The sequence below is a fragment of the Cornus florida genome, unplaced genomic scaffold, assembly GCF_030987335.1.
Source record: "Cornus florida cultivar Cherokee Brave unplaced genomic scaffold, ASM3098733v1 CherokeeBrave_3.0.0_Hap2_Chr11, whole genome shotgun sequence".
Classification (NCBI taxonomy): Eukaryota; Viridiplantae; Streptophyta; class Magnoliopsida; order Cornales; family Cornaceae; genus Cornus; species Cornus florida.
Window position 1 is genome coordinate 8,379,581 of NW_026775581.1, and position 17,962 is coordinate 8,397,542.

The 17,962-nt window shown below is 35.7% G+C and overlaps 1 protein-coding gene across 3 annotated transcripts; it reads left to right on the plus strand.

The window, feature by feature from the left end:
* The first annotated feature begins 967 nt into the window (after nucleotides 1-967).
* On the plus strand, nucleotides 968-13,934 carry LOC132285750 (probable inactive ATP-dependent zinc metalloprotease FTSHI 2, chloroplastic). 3 transcript variants are annotated; one of them, XM_059787948.1, is made up of 11 exons: nucleotides 973-2,684; nucleotides 6,594-6,766; nucleotides 7,020-7,121; nucleotides 7,243-7,407; nucleotides 7,569-7,709; nucleotides 8,067-8,225; nucleotides 10,685-10,770; nucleotides 11,075-11,153; nucleotides 12,396-12,518; nucleotides 12,799-12,855; nucleotides 13,480-13,934. In XM_059787948.1, the coding sequence occupies exons 1-11, from the start codon at nucleotides 1,364-1,366 to the stop codon at nucleotides 13,693-13,695; spliced, it is 2,622 nt and encodes an 873-aa protein (XP_059643931.1). In that variant the 5' UTR covers nucleotides 973-1,363; the 3' UTR covers nucleotides 13,696-13,934. The 3 variants fall into 3 exon arrangements, 1 of the variants encoding a protein (XP_059643931.1); XR_009472598.1 differs by lacking the exon at nucleotides 13,480-13,934 and having other exon boundaries at nucleotides 968-2,684; nucleotides 11,440-12,518; nucleotides 12,799-12,825; XR_009472599.1 differs by lacking the exons at nucleotides 12,396-12,518; nucleotides 12,799-12,855; nucleotides 13,480-13,934 and adding an exon at nucleotides 11,440-11,457 and having other exon boundaries at nucleotides 969-2,684; nucleotides 11,075-11,352.
* The last annotated feature ends 4,028 nt before the right edge of the window (nucleotides 13,935-17,962 follow it).

Here is a 17,962-nt window from a genome sequence, read left to right on the forward strand (position 1 = left end):
CTTGTAAGCAGCAATATATTATGTACTTGATGTTCATTGTCCAAGATTGATTTGAGCAAGATTATTAAGCTGAGTCAAGGCTGTGGAAACCTAGTATGAACCGTCATTGAAGCTGCATTGAAGATTGACAATATATCCCATTGATTGCACAGAAGTGTAAACTAGGGTTTCACATTGTTGTGTACTTAAAGCTGTATATTCCCTTCATATATTGTGTAACAGCTTAAGTAAGTTGTAATTGGTGTGGTAACACCTTTATTCTTTTGTTGATAGAGTTGTGAGAGCTCTATGAGTCCAAGTAAGGGTGTTGTGGACAGGGGGAGTGCTAAGTGCACTTAGTGGGCTTGGGTGTATGTAGAGGCCGTGAAAACTAGTGTTTCAAATTGTACAAAGGAGAGTGCAGAGTGTGAGACAACTAAGTGTGTAACTACTTGCATACAATTAGTGGAGGTATTTATTGGCTGAGGCCAAGAACCAAGGTTTTTCCTTATTGAGAGAGTTTCCTTATAAATGTTGTGTTATTGTGTTTTGGTTGTTCTTATTTTCTGAAGTGTGTTTTGATCCTAAAGTGAAATAAGAAAAGAGGAAATAATTTACTTAGACCAATTCACTCCCTCCCCCTCTTGGTGTAACAGAAATCAACAGCAATTGAACTTGGACAACCTTAATTTTAGAGCTGCCACAAAAACAGAGAGGAAGGGTAGACGAACAATGTAGCAACACTGACCTTGTTCTAGAGACCTAAAGGGTAAGACATCAAATTGGGAGGGGAAATGAAATATGGGCTAAATTGACAATTCCAAAGTATTTCTAGATCTATCATATATATTATTATAACTTGTATTTATTATACAATGGTTAAAATTCTTATACCCATGTACAACATTTGAAGGAGCAGTTAAAATTCTTTAATACAATTTTTTAAGTGAGAAAACCGGTTACTGTTCAACCGGAGGGGATTTTGCACCTATGATTTACACCTACACGGCAACTCGCTCCCCATATCCTCCATTGCAATTCAGAACTCGCAAGGCGACAAACATATCCGTTTCTTATACATATTCACTCTCTCTCTTCAGATATATGTATATTTTATTCGCATACATGACACATACAATTGTATACAATTAAATTTCTCATTTCTATTCTCAGATATATTAGGAGCTAACATTGGAAACCCTAAAATCCAAATTTCGTATTCAGACTTCGCTGAACGCAACTTTGTCACAAATTCAATAGTGATTCGATCAAGTTCGTACTGGAATCACTTCCATACATTCATCTAACAACATGTAAGCATTCTCAAAATTCAATTCAATTCAATTCAATTCAATTCAATTCAATTCAATTTCTCTCTCTATTCATGGCTTGCAATTGCACTCTCACTACTTCATTTTTTCCCTCTCTTCCTTTGCTTAGTCTACCAAAAACTCGAACTGCAAAACGTTCTCTTCGCATTCGAAGCTCAATCACTTGCCATTTCGATAGCTTCGAGTCTGATGAAGACTCGGAATCTAGAAAAAATCGATTGAATTTTCTAAAACTCTCTGTAACACTCACTTTAGTCTCAGCTTCACTGCCACAGCCCTCTTTAGCGGCAAAAGTATCTGAAAAGAGGCGTTCTGCGAAAAAAGTGGAAGCATTGACACCACAAGAATTGAAATCATGGTCGCAAGGACTCCCTGTAGTGACGAATCGAATGCCTTACACGGAAATATTGAATTTGAAACAAGAGGGTAAGCTCAAACACATTGTTAAACCCCCTAGTGTAGGTTTGAAGCAAAGGCCAGAGGTGGTTTTAGCAGTATTGGAAGATTCTAGGGTTGTTAGGATTGTGTTGCCGTCCATAGAGAGTGATCCCAAGTTTTGGGAATCATGGGATGAATTGGAGCTTGATTCTGTTTGTGTAAATGCTTATACTCCACCGATTAAGAAACCCCAAATTCCATCGCCCTATTTAGGGTTTTTGTCCAAAATTCCTGCTTGGATGTTTTCATTCATGAAGTCGAAGCCGCAGTCAAAGAAAGCCTTGGAGTTTAAGAAGATGAGGGAGGAGCTGAAACAAAAGAAGAATGAGGAACTGTCAAGGATGAAGCAAGAGAGGGAGATGATAGATAGGGCGATTAAGATGCAGAAGAAGATGGAAGACAGGAAAAGGAAACAAGAATTAAAGAAGGTCAAGTCTGAGCAGTCTTTGCGTCAAGCACGGAGGAATTATATGCAAATGGCGAACATGTGGGAAAACTTAGCTAGTGATTCGAATGTTGCAACCGCGCTTGGGTTGGTTTTCTTCGTTATATTTTATCAGACAGTTGTTCTTAGCTATAGGAGGCAGAAGAAGGATTATGAGGATAGGTTGAAAATTGAGAAAGCAGAGGCAGATGAGAGGAAGAAAATGAGGGAGCTAGAGAAGGAAATGGCAGGAATTGAGGGTGAAGATGATGAAAATGAGGAAGGGGGAGGTGAGCAGAATCCTTATATGAAGATGGCCATGCAGTTCATGAGATCAGGTGCTCGTGTTCGTCGGGCACATAACAAGAGACTTCCTCAGTTTTTGGAGAGAGATGTAGATGTGAAATTTACAGATGTTGCAGGTCTTGGGAAAATAAGGCTTGAGCTTGAGGAGATTGTTAAGTTCTTTACCCATGGGGAAATGTACAGACGAAGAGGAGTGAGAATACCAGGTCAGATCCTCTGCACTTTGAACTGAAACTCTTTTTCCATATGTTTAAGCAAAATTCTTTGCTTGGGCTAGAGGGTCTTGTTGAAGCTACTTTTGAATTAATTGCACAGTTTTCTTTTCATATGAGCAGCACTCTATCAACAAATTATTTGAACCAAAATTATTTACAATCTCACTTGGCTCACTGCTTCTTTGATTTTAAGACAATAACCAATTAACTACATATATGACACTAAATTCAAAAGCATCCTCAGTTGGTGAACTACTGGTATAAATCAGTTTATGAGAATAGCATTTTTCTTTCCATTTTAATTATCTGATTTTTAAATTTTTTTTCCTTTACATGTTGTGGCTGCTGATCAGATAACTAACTTTATTTGTGGTTATCTTATCCAATTTGAGGAAAGCTTTATGTGGATAAACCCAGTATGTCTAAAGGAGAACTTAGCAAATAGGCAGTTGAAGGGAATTCTCAAAAGTGACCGACTGTAAGAGTATTGGCATTCTTTGTGGGAAACATCTGCATAGATAACAAGCAAATAATTGTGGCATTGAAGTTGTACCCTTTTTTTTTTTTTGAAATTTATCTCAGCCTTGAAGGCTATACTGTATATCGCATGGCACATATATTTTTGTTATTTCATGGTAGAAATAAGGTAAAAAATCAATTTATCATTTACCTTGACAATTGTGATTTAGATATAAATCTGACTCAAACTGAGCTTTTACACTGTCCTGTGCTCAACTCCATTTATTCCATATTTGCCAAGTCATTGGGCATCATGTATTTATTATTGTTATTATTATTATGGGTAAATTACTCCGACCTCCCGAGGTTAGGCTTAATTACCCTCCGATTAATTTTTTTAAAATTTGATGGTCAACTTCCCTTGAGGTTTGGTTGACTTAACTTCTGTCGTTAGTTGACCGCTTGGCTAGTTAAAGTCGATTAAAAAAATATCAAAATGCCAAAACTACCCTCTAACCAAAGTACACAAAATCTACCATCTCTTCTTTGTATATCTCTCTACTCTCTCTCTTCTGTATATCTCTCCAACACCACCACCACCACCACAACAATTAATGGTCATCAATTAATGTCAAATGTAACCAAAATCAACAATTATTGGGTACCGGTGAAGCACCATTTATGTAGCATGCAAATGGATTTACTTGTGAAGCACCTCTGATTTTCTTCTTTTTATTTTTATTTTTATGATTTTAGATCCATGTGTGCGTGTGTGCTGGAGGAGGGAAATGGGTATTTTCAACCATGTGTGCTAGGGTGTGCGCGCGCTAGTGGAGGGAGCTGGACAAGAGAGTGTAGAGAGAGAAAGAGAGTGTTGGAGAGGCCCAGAGGGTGCGGCGGTGGTGGAGAGAGATAGAAAGAGAGAGCGGATCCCTTTTCTCCTTTCTCTCTATAAAAATAATGAAAATTCTTTATCGATTATTCCAGCGAACCACCACCACCACTGCCAAATCCTTCGATTTGCTTTCTAACTATGTGATGACTACTGTCTGATTATGCATCCGTTTTGTTACCTTTTGATAATTCACGATCAAAACGACATAAATTTGCTAGAGCTATATACCATGTCTTCAACAATCCCTGTTGGCACTGTGTCAGATCCAATTCAGCGAAGCAATCTGGCGACCAAATCCACGTGCATGTATATATGCATACCTATGAGTAGTTTTGGTTAAAATTAATATGCAGATGGATTTGGTCATATATACTGGAACGTGTGTGCTTCCATGGAGTTTTTGTAATCAAGTGAAGCATGCAAATTGCCCCACGGCCCAGCTATGCTAGTGTTGCACACTTTGATTTTCTTATATGTGTATATATATATTGAGATTTATAATGTTGTGGGACAGAAAATTAGAATGGCCATCCAGCTCCCATATTGCTAGAACAGTGAGCCCAGGATCGCTGCCAGTCCTATGATCCACTCACACACAATGGTGGTTGTGGTGCTGATAGAATGGAGGGAAGAGAGGAAGTGTGGTGGGGGCGGTGCCGCGGTGGTAGTAGTGGTGGAGAGGAGATGATGCAGAACAGGATGAGATTCGCACACATGAGTTGCACATGTTTCAACGTTAGTTTTGGAGAAGAGGAAAAGAGAAATAAAATCAAGATTTATTTGTAAATTAGGGTTACAAAATTATGTTTCTTGTTATTTTTGGTAATGTTTGGGTTTTAGGGTTGTTTTTTTGGTTATTGAACAGTAACAAATATTTGATGGGTCTTGGATTTGGTGATTTGAATGTTTGTGTTACTTGGATCTTTCACTCTGATGCCAGGACTGATAGTGACCAGAATGAAAGAAGTGAATAAGAATGAGATGAGACTAGAAGAAAGGGGTGAGGAGACAAACGAAGGGGGTGAGAATTAGAGTGAATAGGTATTGTCAGACGGGGGATTGAGAAAAGCAAGATCATTCAGGGAGAAGAAGACACAGAGGAAGAGAGTTCTCAAACTCAATATTATTCAATAATACAAAGCTGAAAATGTCTTGAATACACATGAGCCTTTATATAGGCACAATGTTAAGTAAACCCTACTAACCCTAAAATATTGAAATTCCAAAATAACCCTAAAATCCAAACATTTCCAAAAGTAACAATAAACATAATTTACCAAAATAACTCTAAAATATTGAAATACCAAAATAACCTTAAAAATCCAAACATTTCCAAAAGTAACAATAAACCTAATTTTGTAACCCTAATTTACAAAAAATCCTAATTTTATTTCACTTTTCCTCTTCTCCAAAAGTAAAGCTGAAACATGTGCAACTCGTGTGCGAATCTCATCTTTTCTCCTTCAAGAGAGAGAAGGTGTGGGGGTGATGGCAACGGTGGTGGTAATTGAGAGAAGAGAAGGAAGCGGCGACAATGGTGGTTGTTGTGGCTGAGAGGAGAGAATGTGGGAGTGGTGGTGGATCAATAACAGTGAACAGGGGAGAGAAAATTATAAGTATTATATTATGTTAAAATTGGGGATATTTAAGTAATTAATCATTGATAAGTTGAGGGAAATTAAGTAAATGCACACGAAATGTTATTTTAAGTAACCGATCGTTAGTCTGACAGGAGCGTCAGAGTAACTGCGCGAGGTTGGAGTAATTTACCCTATTATTATTATTGTCATTATTATATATACAGAAATGATCTCTTGCACACCAGTGAGTAAGAAATTTATCCACACTAAGCATAATTACCCTTAGATATGATTGATATGTTTTTTTGGTAATTATCTTTTTTACAATTAAATCATATCCAACAGTCATTATGCTTGGTGTGGATAAGTTTTTTGCTCACCGGTGTGCAAGAGATCATTACTGATTATATATATATATATATTTGGTGATCTTCATTACTTTTCGTACTTCCACTGTAAACCAATTCATCAACTCTTGCTTGTGTGGACTTGGTTGTTTCACTTATAACGTAAGTATCTTACATAAAGTTTCTTTTATTGTGCTCATTGAGTGGTATATGTAGCTTCTCATTGATGCTCATCTGCATACAGTGCTGCTACATGTAGCTGTATGGACCGTTCTGTTTGTGTGGTAAGTGGTAACAGTATATTCTTTATTTTTTTTTGATAAGTGGTAACAGTATATTCTTTATAATTGATACTAATAGAAAAACCATATATTCCTTAAAATATATACCTATGATTCATCTAAAAAGAATTACTTGGATTTCATTCCCCTTTTTTTTCTTTTCTTTTTCTTTCTTCTTCTTCTTTTATTTATTTTTTTATCTGTCTGTTGTTGGCTATGCCACATTTTTCACTTCGTTTATTTTGCTCTTAGAAGCATGTTCTCTGAAATGCTGCAATGCTCTGCATATGACTTGGCTTGGGTTGAAATGACTGTTTTATGGTATGTTACTTTATCAGGTGGCATACTTCTTTGTGGTCCCCCTGGGGTTGGGAAGACTTTATTAGCAAAAGCTGTTGCTGGTGAGGCAGGTGTCAACTTTTTCTCCATTTCTGCCTCTCAGTTTGTGGAGATATATGTTGGGGTTGGTGCTTCTCGTGTCCGTGCACTTTACCAAGAAGCAAGGGAAAATGTAAGCATTTGTTTGGCTTGTAGCACTTTCTTTTCTTTTCTTATGGCATTGTGTGTATACAGGTTATGATTTTGTTGATTTAGGCACTGATTTCTATTATCATTGTTGAATATATCATCTTTCCACTTCTCGACTTTTATTTACCTGTTTATGTGTTCATTATGAAACTCAGTTACTTTCTGATGATGTTCTCATTGTGTTTTGTCGTTGGTACAAAAGTTGACATATGATTGTTGTATGTTGGTCTTCACAGGCTCCATCTGTTGTCTTCATTGATGAATTGGATGCAGTTGGAAGGGAACGTGGTTTGATTAAGGGTTCTGGTGGACAAGAACGAGATGCCACTCTTAATCAGGTTGAGTGGGGAATATTGCATTTCTTTGAATATGATGTATTCTTCTAGGCTTTAGCTGATGCATATCTACTGATTTAATTTAATTTAATTAATTATTATTATTATTTTTAATATACTCCAGCTCCTTGTGTGCTTGGATGGGTTTGAAGGTAGAGGGAATGTGATCACTATTGCTTCCACAAATAGGCCTGATATTCTAGATCCAGCTCTTGTGAGACCTGGACGGTTTGATCGAAAAATATATATTCCTAAACCTGGCCTAATAGGTCGCATTGAAATTCTGAAGGTGAGTTTTGTTTCTTGTTTCATCAGTAGATGCATACTTCATACTGGTTCTAATAGCATAGCAAGATGCTTTTTTTATGTAATTTATCTTTTACAATCCTATAGTCTCAAGTACCAGATTTTGTACTTCATATTGAGTTTTCTTCCTTTCCTCGTTAATAGGTCCACGCACGTAAGAAGCCAATGGCTGACGATGTGGACTATATGGCTGTTGCCAGTATAACTGATGGAATGGTTGGTGCAGAGCTAGCCAACATAGTTGAGGTTGCTGCTATTAATATGATGCGTGATGGAAGAACTGAGGTAGTTTCTTTTTCTGTTTTTTCTGTTGTTTTTCATATGAATAACTTAAAAGGAAATAGTTTTTTGGTTAGTAAGATTTGGTAAGTATTATATTAGATGGACTTTTGACATTGAAGCAAATGAGATATTTTTCTCTCAGCAATTATCCTAGAAAATGCCAGTGACATCACTCTCCAAATGTATCAAACAGGACATGTTAATTTATGCAGAAGCACAATTCACGGCTCTCTTAATTTGTACTTTGTCTTTTGTTGTGGACGTATTTATCCCAGCTTAAAATGCCAACTATGACTTGCGATAATTGTTCTTCTGAACTCTTCACTTGTGTAGTACTGAAGTTTTGTTTTACTTTTTTAGATTACGACTGATGACTTGATACAAGCCGCACAAATAGAAGAAAGAGGAACGCTTGATAGAAAGGAAAGGAGTCCTGAGTTGTGGAAGCAAGTAGCTATTAATGAAGCGGCAATGGCTGTAGTAGCCGTGAATTTCCCTGATCTTAGGAACATTGAGTTTGTATAATCTTCAAACTCAACTTCATGCTTTTATAATCAATTGCATGTGTCGTCTCTTACTATAGCTAGTTTGACATATGTCCTTGCTTAAGTGGTCATTCTGCACTTGATTTTTTATGTCATTATCTATCAATCTTTTTTCCTCGTATTGTTTGGCAAATATAAATGGCTCTGTCGAACTTTAATGCTAATGACGTATTACTCATTACACCTACAAAGGTACTGATTACCTAGACACATAGACTTCCAAAAAGAGGGAATCCTCCTACCATTAGTGTGGTATATGGCTCTGGTCCTATAGACATACCGCTTATGGTTTCAATCATTGTTGTACTGTTCTGTTAGATGGATTGAGTTGCAAGGTAAGATAGGCACTACTAGTTGAATTCTTTAAAGATTGGAATTATGGTTGCGAAATACAAATTATTTATCCATGTGTGTGCTTTGTAGTTTGCACAGTTTAGTGGGCAGATTACTAATTTCCTGAATTAGAAATTAGGCATGAATGAAAAAAAAAAAAAAAAATGAAAAATTGGAAATTTTCTGTAAAGCGATTCAGTTCTCTCCATGTATTCATGATTGCCACCAAGCTTGTAAGTTTTGATATTCTGGGATATATTGCACCAAAAATGTTCAACAAGTAGTGCTTTAATTTATGAATCGGTAGTTCCATCCCCTGAAACAATACCATTGTTAGGGCCATGGTGTGATGTTTCTGTTCATGTTGCGTATTTGTTTTTATTTATTTATTTTTTCTCTTTAAGGTTTTAAAAATAAAATGAATATAATTTATCCAAAGAATATAGCTGTTATAAGTTGTTTTCGTTTTCTTTTTTTCAATGTATGCCGTAAGTTACAGTTCTAGAAGGTGCTTCATTATTTATTTATTTTTTTGAAAAATTAATTTCCTGTTAAATTAAAATATTGATTCATTATGTACATGACTAATGCAATGTTGTGCTTTTGATTTTATGTTATATCAAACTTTGTTAAATTGAGTGTTTGAATCTTTTTATGATTTAAAAACAATTAAGGGTGCGTGTAAAAAGGACAAGTGTTAAAGTAGTGAGTCAATTCAACTCAACTCAACTCAATAAACCTTTTTGCAACTACTTGGGTCGGTTCCATGAATCATAATTTTCCATTCCGCTCTATGTATGGCCATAGCCTCAGTTAAACCACATGTTATCGAATCTTTCCTTACTAATTCTAGTCATGTTAATTTTGGTTTTCCCCTTCTCCTAGCATCACCCTCAATGTGGACCATGTCACTCTTCCTAACTAGCGCACGTAGTGGTGTTCTTTGCAATTGTCCAAACTATCTTAATCTATTTGTTCTCATGTTATCTCCAATTGGCGCTACTTCAACTATTTCCTTTCTTTTAATTATATCCTTTCTTGTCTTGGCTCACATCCATCTCGAAATTCGCATTTCCTCCACACTCTATTCATTGTTGTTTCGTAGCTGCCCAACATTCTGTCCCAAAAGATCAGATTTTATTGTGGTTTGAGTTGATAAAATGGCCATAGATGCATCAAAATGGAAAACATTATTTGTTTAGCAAACGTTAAATGTTTAGTTTAAACCTTTGTTATATAGGGGGGTGTGTGTGTGTATATATATATAGATGTATTTATGTATGTATGGACCTACGAAGGGGGTGCATTCATGTACACACCAGGTATAACTAGGAAGTCATACAGTGGTATACTACTATACTCTTTATCTGACTCAAAACTTTGTAAAAGAATTTATCAATAAAGAAGAGCTCCTAGTAATCTGAGAAAAAGGGACCTCAACATACTATGCTTGAGGGCTAAAATTAGATATTCGACCCCTTCAAAAGGCCTCCTACTCGTTTCATCCCAAATAACCACCATAGACATAGCAAAGTCACTTTCCGTACTGCTCTAACTCTCCTCGCACTATATCCACCTTTACTAGCAAGGACCCCCCTGCTAACCTGGGCATCACCCAGCGAACTATGTTACGTGAATTTAAACTAGTGTTTGGCGTTTCCTATGGGGGAAATATTACTTGAATCCATGAAGGACATAAATAATCTAGTTGTAATCCAGAATCAATATTCAAGCCCTGAACCTTGTACCTAATTTACCTGACACTAGAGGCATCCCTCCTGCAATTAATCCTCAAATGTTCATTTTCGTGGAAAATTCATTGAATCTCATCGTATGAGTCTTAAGTTTGAATTTTCAATTGTTTTCTCTTTTGAGAATAAATGGCATCGAGAAACTGCATCTTTATTCCGTGTCTTATTGTTTTTTTTTTTTTTTACTGGTTTGAATGCTTTGAAACTTTTGCTTATATAATTCCTGCAAATCAGTTTTCTTTGGCAACATAATTGCTCTTATGAGGAAATTTGTTTTACAACTATGCCATGTTCAATCACGTTGACATTTGATTTGCTTATACTCTATTGTCACTCTATTATTGATTAGGTCACTATTGCTCCTAGAGCTGGCAGGGAATTGGGTTATGTCCGGATGAAAATGGATCACTTGAAATTCAAGGAGGGAATGCTCAGGTATAATATATAATATTTTTCTACATCCCAAATTACTTTTTATTCTTCTCTTTGAAGTAACACTATAAGATTGTGGTAATGAAGCTGCGAATAATGCTAACATAATGGGAACTACATAATGGGAATTATTACAATTAATATGCATTGCCCTGAGAAAAACAGAGTCTTTGAAAAATGGCGCAGTCCTTAAAGTATTTTAATTAGCTTCAGCATTGTGGCTTATATAAAATTGCAGTAGGAAATTCACCTCCATTTTTTCTTCTGTGCTCCTTTTAAAGTTTAATCTACCTCTTATTTTACGCAGTCGGCAATCCCTTTTGGATCATATCACTGTTCAACTAGCTCCTCGTGCAGCTGATGAGATTTGGTATGGTGAGGGTCAGGTAAGAAAACCTTATTGTTTTAGTTTAATGCATCTATGCACAATGGTGGATCTATGATTTTTCTTGAGAGGGAGCAAGAATCAATAACAATAATTAGTCATCTCGTGATAGCTCCTCGAGCTTTATTAAGATAGTTCTGAATAAAGTTGCCTGGCATCCAGTCTGTATGAACTGTTCACTTTAGAAAAGAGGAAGAAAGGTGTGTTTGGATATGTAAAGCAAGTTCAAATGCCTTGTAATGTTGACTCTTAACGATGATGACTGACTTTTCTCTTCCTTCTGTCAGCTTTTACAGGTTAACCTTTTCCGAGCACGCCTGCTATTTTCATGTAGGCTAGCAGTGTGATATAATTCTACCATGGGTCATATGATTAGTAGAAGTCGGTTATCGTTGTTTGGAGATGAGGTGCCATGGTTCATCTTTTCAGTCACTCCACCTCCAGAAAAGGGGATCCTATTGAATTCTTTTATGTTCTTGGATATGCATATAGTTAGCACATCATCCTTTTGATAAGTGACACCAGTTTGCATCTTCTAGAGAATGTATTACAGTTCCTTGAGACGAGAATGCACTACAGTTATGTTGAGTTATTTAAGATAACCAGATATGATCTTTAAAGAAGTTACTTGGTGCCCATGCTTTTCAAACTAACATTTTTTTTAGAAATATCAGGTACAGGTCATGAATTTTTATTTTATTTTCTTGGAAAGAGGTCATGATTTTTTATGAAATATATATAGGATTAGAAAAGTGAGATTGTTTATTCCACCCACCCCTAACTTCTTGTTGTGAGCAGCTAAATACTAGCAAGAAGATAAACTAATCAATTCTATTGACCATCAGAATTTTGAAATTACCTGCTCCTAGAGGAATGTTCATGCACTCAACTGTGCTCTAGCTTTAGCATGTGATCATTTTGGCTTTGAAAACAAGTGCTTTATTTGTACACTCTTCACTCTAAAATAATGACCTGTGTATAAGTAGCCTAGCGATAACTTGGAGCCACTATGGAGTGGAGAGCAGGGTTCAAATCTGACCATAAAACAGATAATTGATTTAATAAATCAGTGAAGGGACTTGCACGGTGTTCAGTGTTTGAACATTATCCTTTCTGTCATGTTATGAGAATTTTATTCCATCTTCAGGACTGAGATTTTTGTGGTTATGAAATTATGTTTCATTGGGATTTCATAAGTTTAAGCTTCTGCACATCAATATCCTAATGCTACAAAGTATTGCAGCTGAGTACGATGTGGGCAGAAACAGCAGATAATGCAAGGTCGGCAGCACGGACTTTTGTTCTTGGTGGTCTTTCAGAGAAACACTACGGTTTATCAAATTTCTGGGTTGCAGATCGAATGAATGTATGGATTTTCTGTTTATACATCCGACTTTTTGACAAGTCTTACAATTTTAAATGTCCTTCATAACTAGGAAAGAGGAGATCAAGAAGCGAAAATTGTAGGAAAGGTTTACTGCCTTGAAATCATAAATTTTTTGTAATGATGAAGTGCGTGGTTCTTTCTTTTAGCAACATCATTTTTTTGTTGCGGTGAATATGCTGTGGTCAAAGGACGATGAAATTGATGTTGTTTTGTATGACTGCTTGAACACCTAATGGAATATTTCCTTTTTGGGTGACAGGACATTGATTTGGAGGCATTGCGGATCGTGAATATGTGCTATGAACGTGCAAAAGAGGTATTTCATATCATATGCCAGTAGCACTCTGATCAGAACAATTATTTAGATTTTCTTTTTCTTTTTAAATGAATAAAAGAATAATTAACTGAATCGCAGTCACAGACACATGACACCGACACTAATAAAGTAGGATATGGATATAGTGTGGACATGGCAATATATAACCATAAAATTTAATTTTTTACATTTGTTGTGTGAGAAGAATCTATTGAACTTTGACTTATAAAAAAAAAAAAAAAATGAAAGTTCTTTTGAACTTTGGTTAATTTTTAATTTCCATACTAAGTACTGCATTGCGTAGCATGTAAGATGAAGCTAAGCAAATGTGAAAGATTTTTATTTTTTATGCACTAATACTACTACTTCCCTATTATACTTTTTCCATTACAATTATATTTGCATTCTTACTCAACTCAACAACAAAGCCGCTAGTTAGCTTTAGTCATACCACATGTTATCAAATCCTTCTTTACTAGCCACTTCATTTTCTCGATGTACATTCATTGCCATATAAAACACAAAAATATCTGTTTCAGTTTTTATATAGCTTGAAGCATTGAACCAAGCTCCTTTACTTATGCAACTCCCTCTCTGTTATATAACCACTGTTTTCCATATCAGATCCTGCAACAAAACCGAAAGCTCATGGATAGTGTGGTCGATGAACTTATCCAGAAGAAGAGCTTAACCAAAAAAGAATTCTCCGATCTAGTTGAGTTGCATGGATCCCTTCAACCAATTCCACCTAACATACTTGATATCAGAGCTGCTAAGCATTTGGAGTTCCAAAATATGATGATGAAACAGAAGGAAACAACTATTAGTGGCAATGTGTGAGGAAGGTGCTTATTTCAGCTGTACAGGTTATCGTGGGGCTGTTTCAATTTTGTAAGCTTTGTAGGCCTTAAGTAGGTTAGTATTATTTTCGGGTGTGAACTGTTTCTTATTTTTTTGTCTTATAAGAGTACATTTTGTATTAATTGTTACTTATTGTATACAACTTAAAATTGGAAATTAGGACGGCAAGTGTGGTTAAAGGCCAACATTTTATTTATTTATTTATTCTTTTCAGTTAATCTTTTAATTAGTAAGCGTTAGTACTCGGTGTGATTCAGCTGATGTCCTTGTGTTTTCTTTGGAATTTTGGGATAAACTTGGGAAATGATACATTGGTTAAGAGTAGGAGTTGCAAATTACGACACGAACAAGACATGAGTTAAAAGGGTTTGGGTTTAGTATAAACGGATTTGGGTCATAAAAGGATCGACACGATTAATCTGTTTACTTAACCGTGTCGTGTTAGGGTTGAGGGATTGTTAGGGTTGAGGGATTTAGTTCATGTAACCGTTTTATAATTCATTTAACTAAACATGTTATAATCGTGAATATGACTTATGTAATATGTTGCCTGTTTAAACTCAATCATTATGGATAGTTAATTATTTTAACATAAGCCTTGTTTATGCGTTATGATTTTTTTTATTTTTTATTTTGAATAGTTGTGTTAATTATGACCATTTTTTTTTTTTATATTATTTAGTATTTGATTAAATATTAAATGTCTCGTTTTGATAAATGGATTAACATGCTTACTAATTTAATAAACAGGTTGGGTTAGTTTTGAAGATTCTTAACACGATTATTAAATAGGTTGGATTTGAATTTACCTATTTAACATAATACCCTTATATCGATACGACCCACGAACACGAGTTATCACTTCTAATTAAGGAGATGCAGAGTAAGGGTGATCTGAGTGAGAATGTGACCTAACAATATCTTGACATCATGTGGCGGGATTTACAGCCCTCGCATAACGTGGCGGGATTCTAACTTATATAAATTTCATTTGGCATCTTTCAGAGTATGTATCATTTACCCTATTGCAGCCTAGCTCTCGCGCAGATTTATAGGATTATTTTATCCATTCTCACTCTCAAGTGAAATAATCTAGAGTTTATTTATACTCCTATTTTATTTTTGTTTCATATCTATATCTACATCTATTATAAATCATACAATTATTATTATTAGAAGTGTATATATTTTTATTATTTATATATTGTTTGAATAATTTTTATTTTAAATTATGATTAATAATAATTATATTTTTAATTCACATTGGGAAACATTGATATAGAAAATAAAAGACTTCTGGTAAATTAAGATGGAGGAATTATAGCCGTAACTCAACAGTGCACAAACTGTGGTACATTTTTGACACTGAAACTCATGAAAAAACAAGTAATACTTATGTACGCGGACTGGATGAGTAAATCTAACACTCAAATCACACATTTGAAAATAAATGGTTACTCCGTAATAAATAAATAAATATATATGTATATATATATATATAAATTTATACACGAATTAAATCCTATATATAAAAACAGACAACTTAATCATACTGTTAGACAAGTATTTTATACTTGTTTGAAGTAGGTTGTGACAAATTCTTTAGTTTTTTCAAAATATTAACCGTTTGGAAGAATTTTATTTACTCAATAATCGAATTTAAACATATAAGTATTTTTTATCTTTGATCATAGTAACTCACTTGACTCAGTTTTCTCCAACATCTCAACCCAATAAGACCTCATATTTTCACCCCCCATATATATATATATATATATATATATATATATATATATATATATATATTAACTTGAGGTGTTCGGGATGGCACGAACTCTTAGAGCCCCTTAACAACGACAAAATCTCTGAGGACCCGGAAGGGGGCGTGCCCACCCGGGCTGGATAAGTCACTGCAGGAGCAGCGGATGCTAACCACAAAGAACACCTAGCGGCACTCGAACTCAGGTTTTGGACTTGTTAAGGTCCAAAGTCTAGCGAGTAAACTGCTGTGCCATATCCGAAGTGAATTTCACCCCTCATATTTGTTAACCCTTTTTCATTTCTTGTTCCGAAAAAAAAACTGAAGATAATATATGCATAAATAAGTGTTAGTTATGAGGAAATGATGCCTCATTCCTAAGAAACCAAAACTTTCATGAGAGATACCATTCAATATTATATATATTAGTTGGTATCTCTTATTCTAATCTTTTTTTTTTTTTTTTTTTTTTTTTTTTAACACCAACAAACCAACATATATTCAAGAAAAAGAAGAACTACATTCAGGATTGAGAGCATTTAACAACCACTGGTGCCATATATTCCAATCCGCATCACCACACTTCAGCTTCTAGAGCCTTCTTACTCAGTAAATGAGCAACACCATTTCCCGATCGGGAAACCCAGGCAAGGGACGAGCCCGCACACTCCCTAAGAAGGAGATTAATATCATTGAAAACAACTAACTGCCCCGCTTCAGAGGCCTGCAAACGCATCACCGATTGACAATCACCTTCAATAACCACATTATGGAAGCCCCATGATTTCAGAAACAGTAAAGCATACCGTAAAATCAAACTCTCTGCCAGAGATGGACCACCAACATGAACCAGAAAAACCGAAGCCATCTTAATCGGCTGGCCTAAATGGTTGCGAAGGATCAAACCACCCCCACAACACCGGCGAGATCGATTAAAAGAAGCATCAAAATTGAGCTTCAGAAAATTAGCTCCTGGAAGCAATTTATGTTGGCGAGACACTTCCAAGAATTCCGAAAAAGCATTGAAAGCCATCTGAGACACTGCAAAAGGATCCTATCGTTTGCGATTAAACACAAAATCATTCCTACATTTCCAAATAGTCCAACAGATAAAAGCCGCTAAACTAGAGCAAGCCGCAGGATCAGTAGACCGCTCCCAAAAAGCAACAATACGACTAGTGAGCAACCCCTTCTTCCCATTGGTTGATGAGAAAATGCCAAACCTTTTATTCCTACAATTAATTATATATGATACATATACCCCTTAAAAAATTCAAATGTCATTGGGCATATAAGATTGTTTAGTAAATACACATAAATACAAGGGAAATTTATTACTAAGCCCTACTTCCTTTTTTTTTTTTTATTAATTAAAAGATAAAGAAGTCATAAAAAAACTTCTTTATAGGACCAATAAGTCCTACTTTTGATTTTATTTATTTATTTTTGTTAAATTAGATACAAAATCAAACTTTCATATTATAACCTTATAAAATTACACATGAAATTTGAATAATAAAAAAAAATACATTTTATTGATTTTTTATAGAATAATTAATTAATTTTTATTAAAATCGTGTTTTATGTACAATAGTTTTTGAATTAAATTTAAATTAGATTAATTATTATTCAAACCCATAAAGCAATATTATCAAGTTACTAAACTTACAATAATATATATACATGTGAAGATGCAAGAATCTCCTTCTATTCTTTCTCTCTCTAGAATTCTTACACCTCAACCCGGAAAGATCCCTCTCCTCTTCATTCCAACTCCTATTTATAGATACTTACAAGATATTTACAAGATATTTACAAGATATTTACTAATTGCTGGACCTGGGCCTATTCCTCTGTAAGCCCTGGTCACCCTTGATGGGCTTACTCCTGCTCGGCCCATATGGCAGTGTCTTTCTATGGGCTGACCCAGCTGTTCGGACTGAAGGTTGTGTTTTGCGAGTCGGACCTGGCCCATGTCATCCGGGGCCTCCTCAACTGCCCCCATAATTGCCCCTTATTTAATAAGGGGTAATTATTGATGGCGTCTCATCATGACGCTGACGGCTCGAGATAACCACGTGGGGGAGCGAACGGTCAGATCCAGAATCAATGTTCCGGGGCTCGAGGGATTTCTTGCCTTCCCGACGCTTCGGCCCTCGGGCCCCCTTGCCTTTATAATGCTCTAGAATTCCACTTCATTTCCCTTTACCGTCTCCATCATCAGCCAAGTCTCCCTCTTTCTAGAACTGTGCTAAGCCTTTTCCGGTGAAATCCTTCGAGAGTCATTCTCCCAGCGATCTTGCAGTCCTCCGAGGTTAGTTTCGTTCTTTTTACTTTCGGCAGGCTTCCATTTTCCCTCTTTTAGATTCTTCTAGCACTTCCACCATGGTTGTAGATCTGGGTGTTCTTCGTATGAGACTTAGACTTCCTGATAACATCGAAGTTAGGGTTTGCCCCCAAGACGTTAATATTACGACCGGCGCCGGC

What these genes read in the sequence shown, in the direction of transcription:
- LOC132285750 (XM_059787948.1), top strand. Translation starts at nt 1,364, where the DNA reads ATGGCTTGCAATTGCACTCTCACTACTTCATTTTTTCCCTCTCTTCCT. An exon ending in TTCAAGGAGGGAATGCTCAG is followed by an intron (nt 10,771 to 11,074) that starts GTATAATATATA and finishes TATTTTACGCAG; the next exon opens with TCGGCAATCCCTTTTGGATC. An exon ending in TTTGGTATGGTGAGGGTCAG is followed by an intron (nt 11,154 to 12,395) that starts GTAAGAAAACCT and finishes AAAGTATTGCAG; the next exon opens with CTGAGTACGATGTGGGCAGA.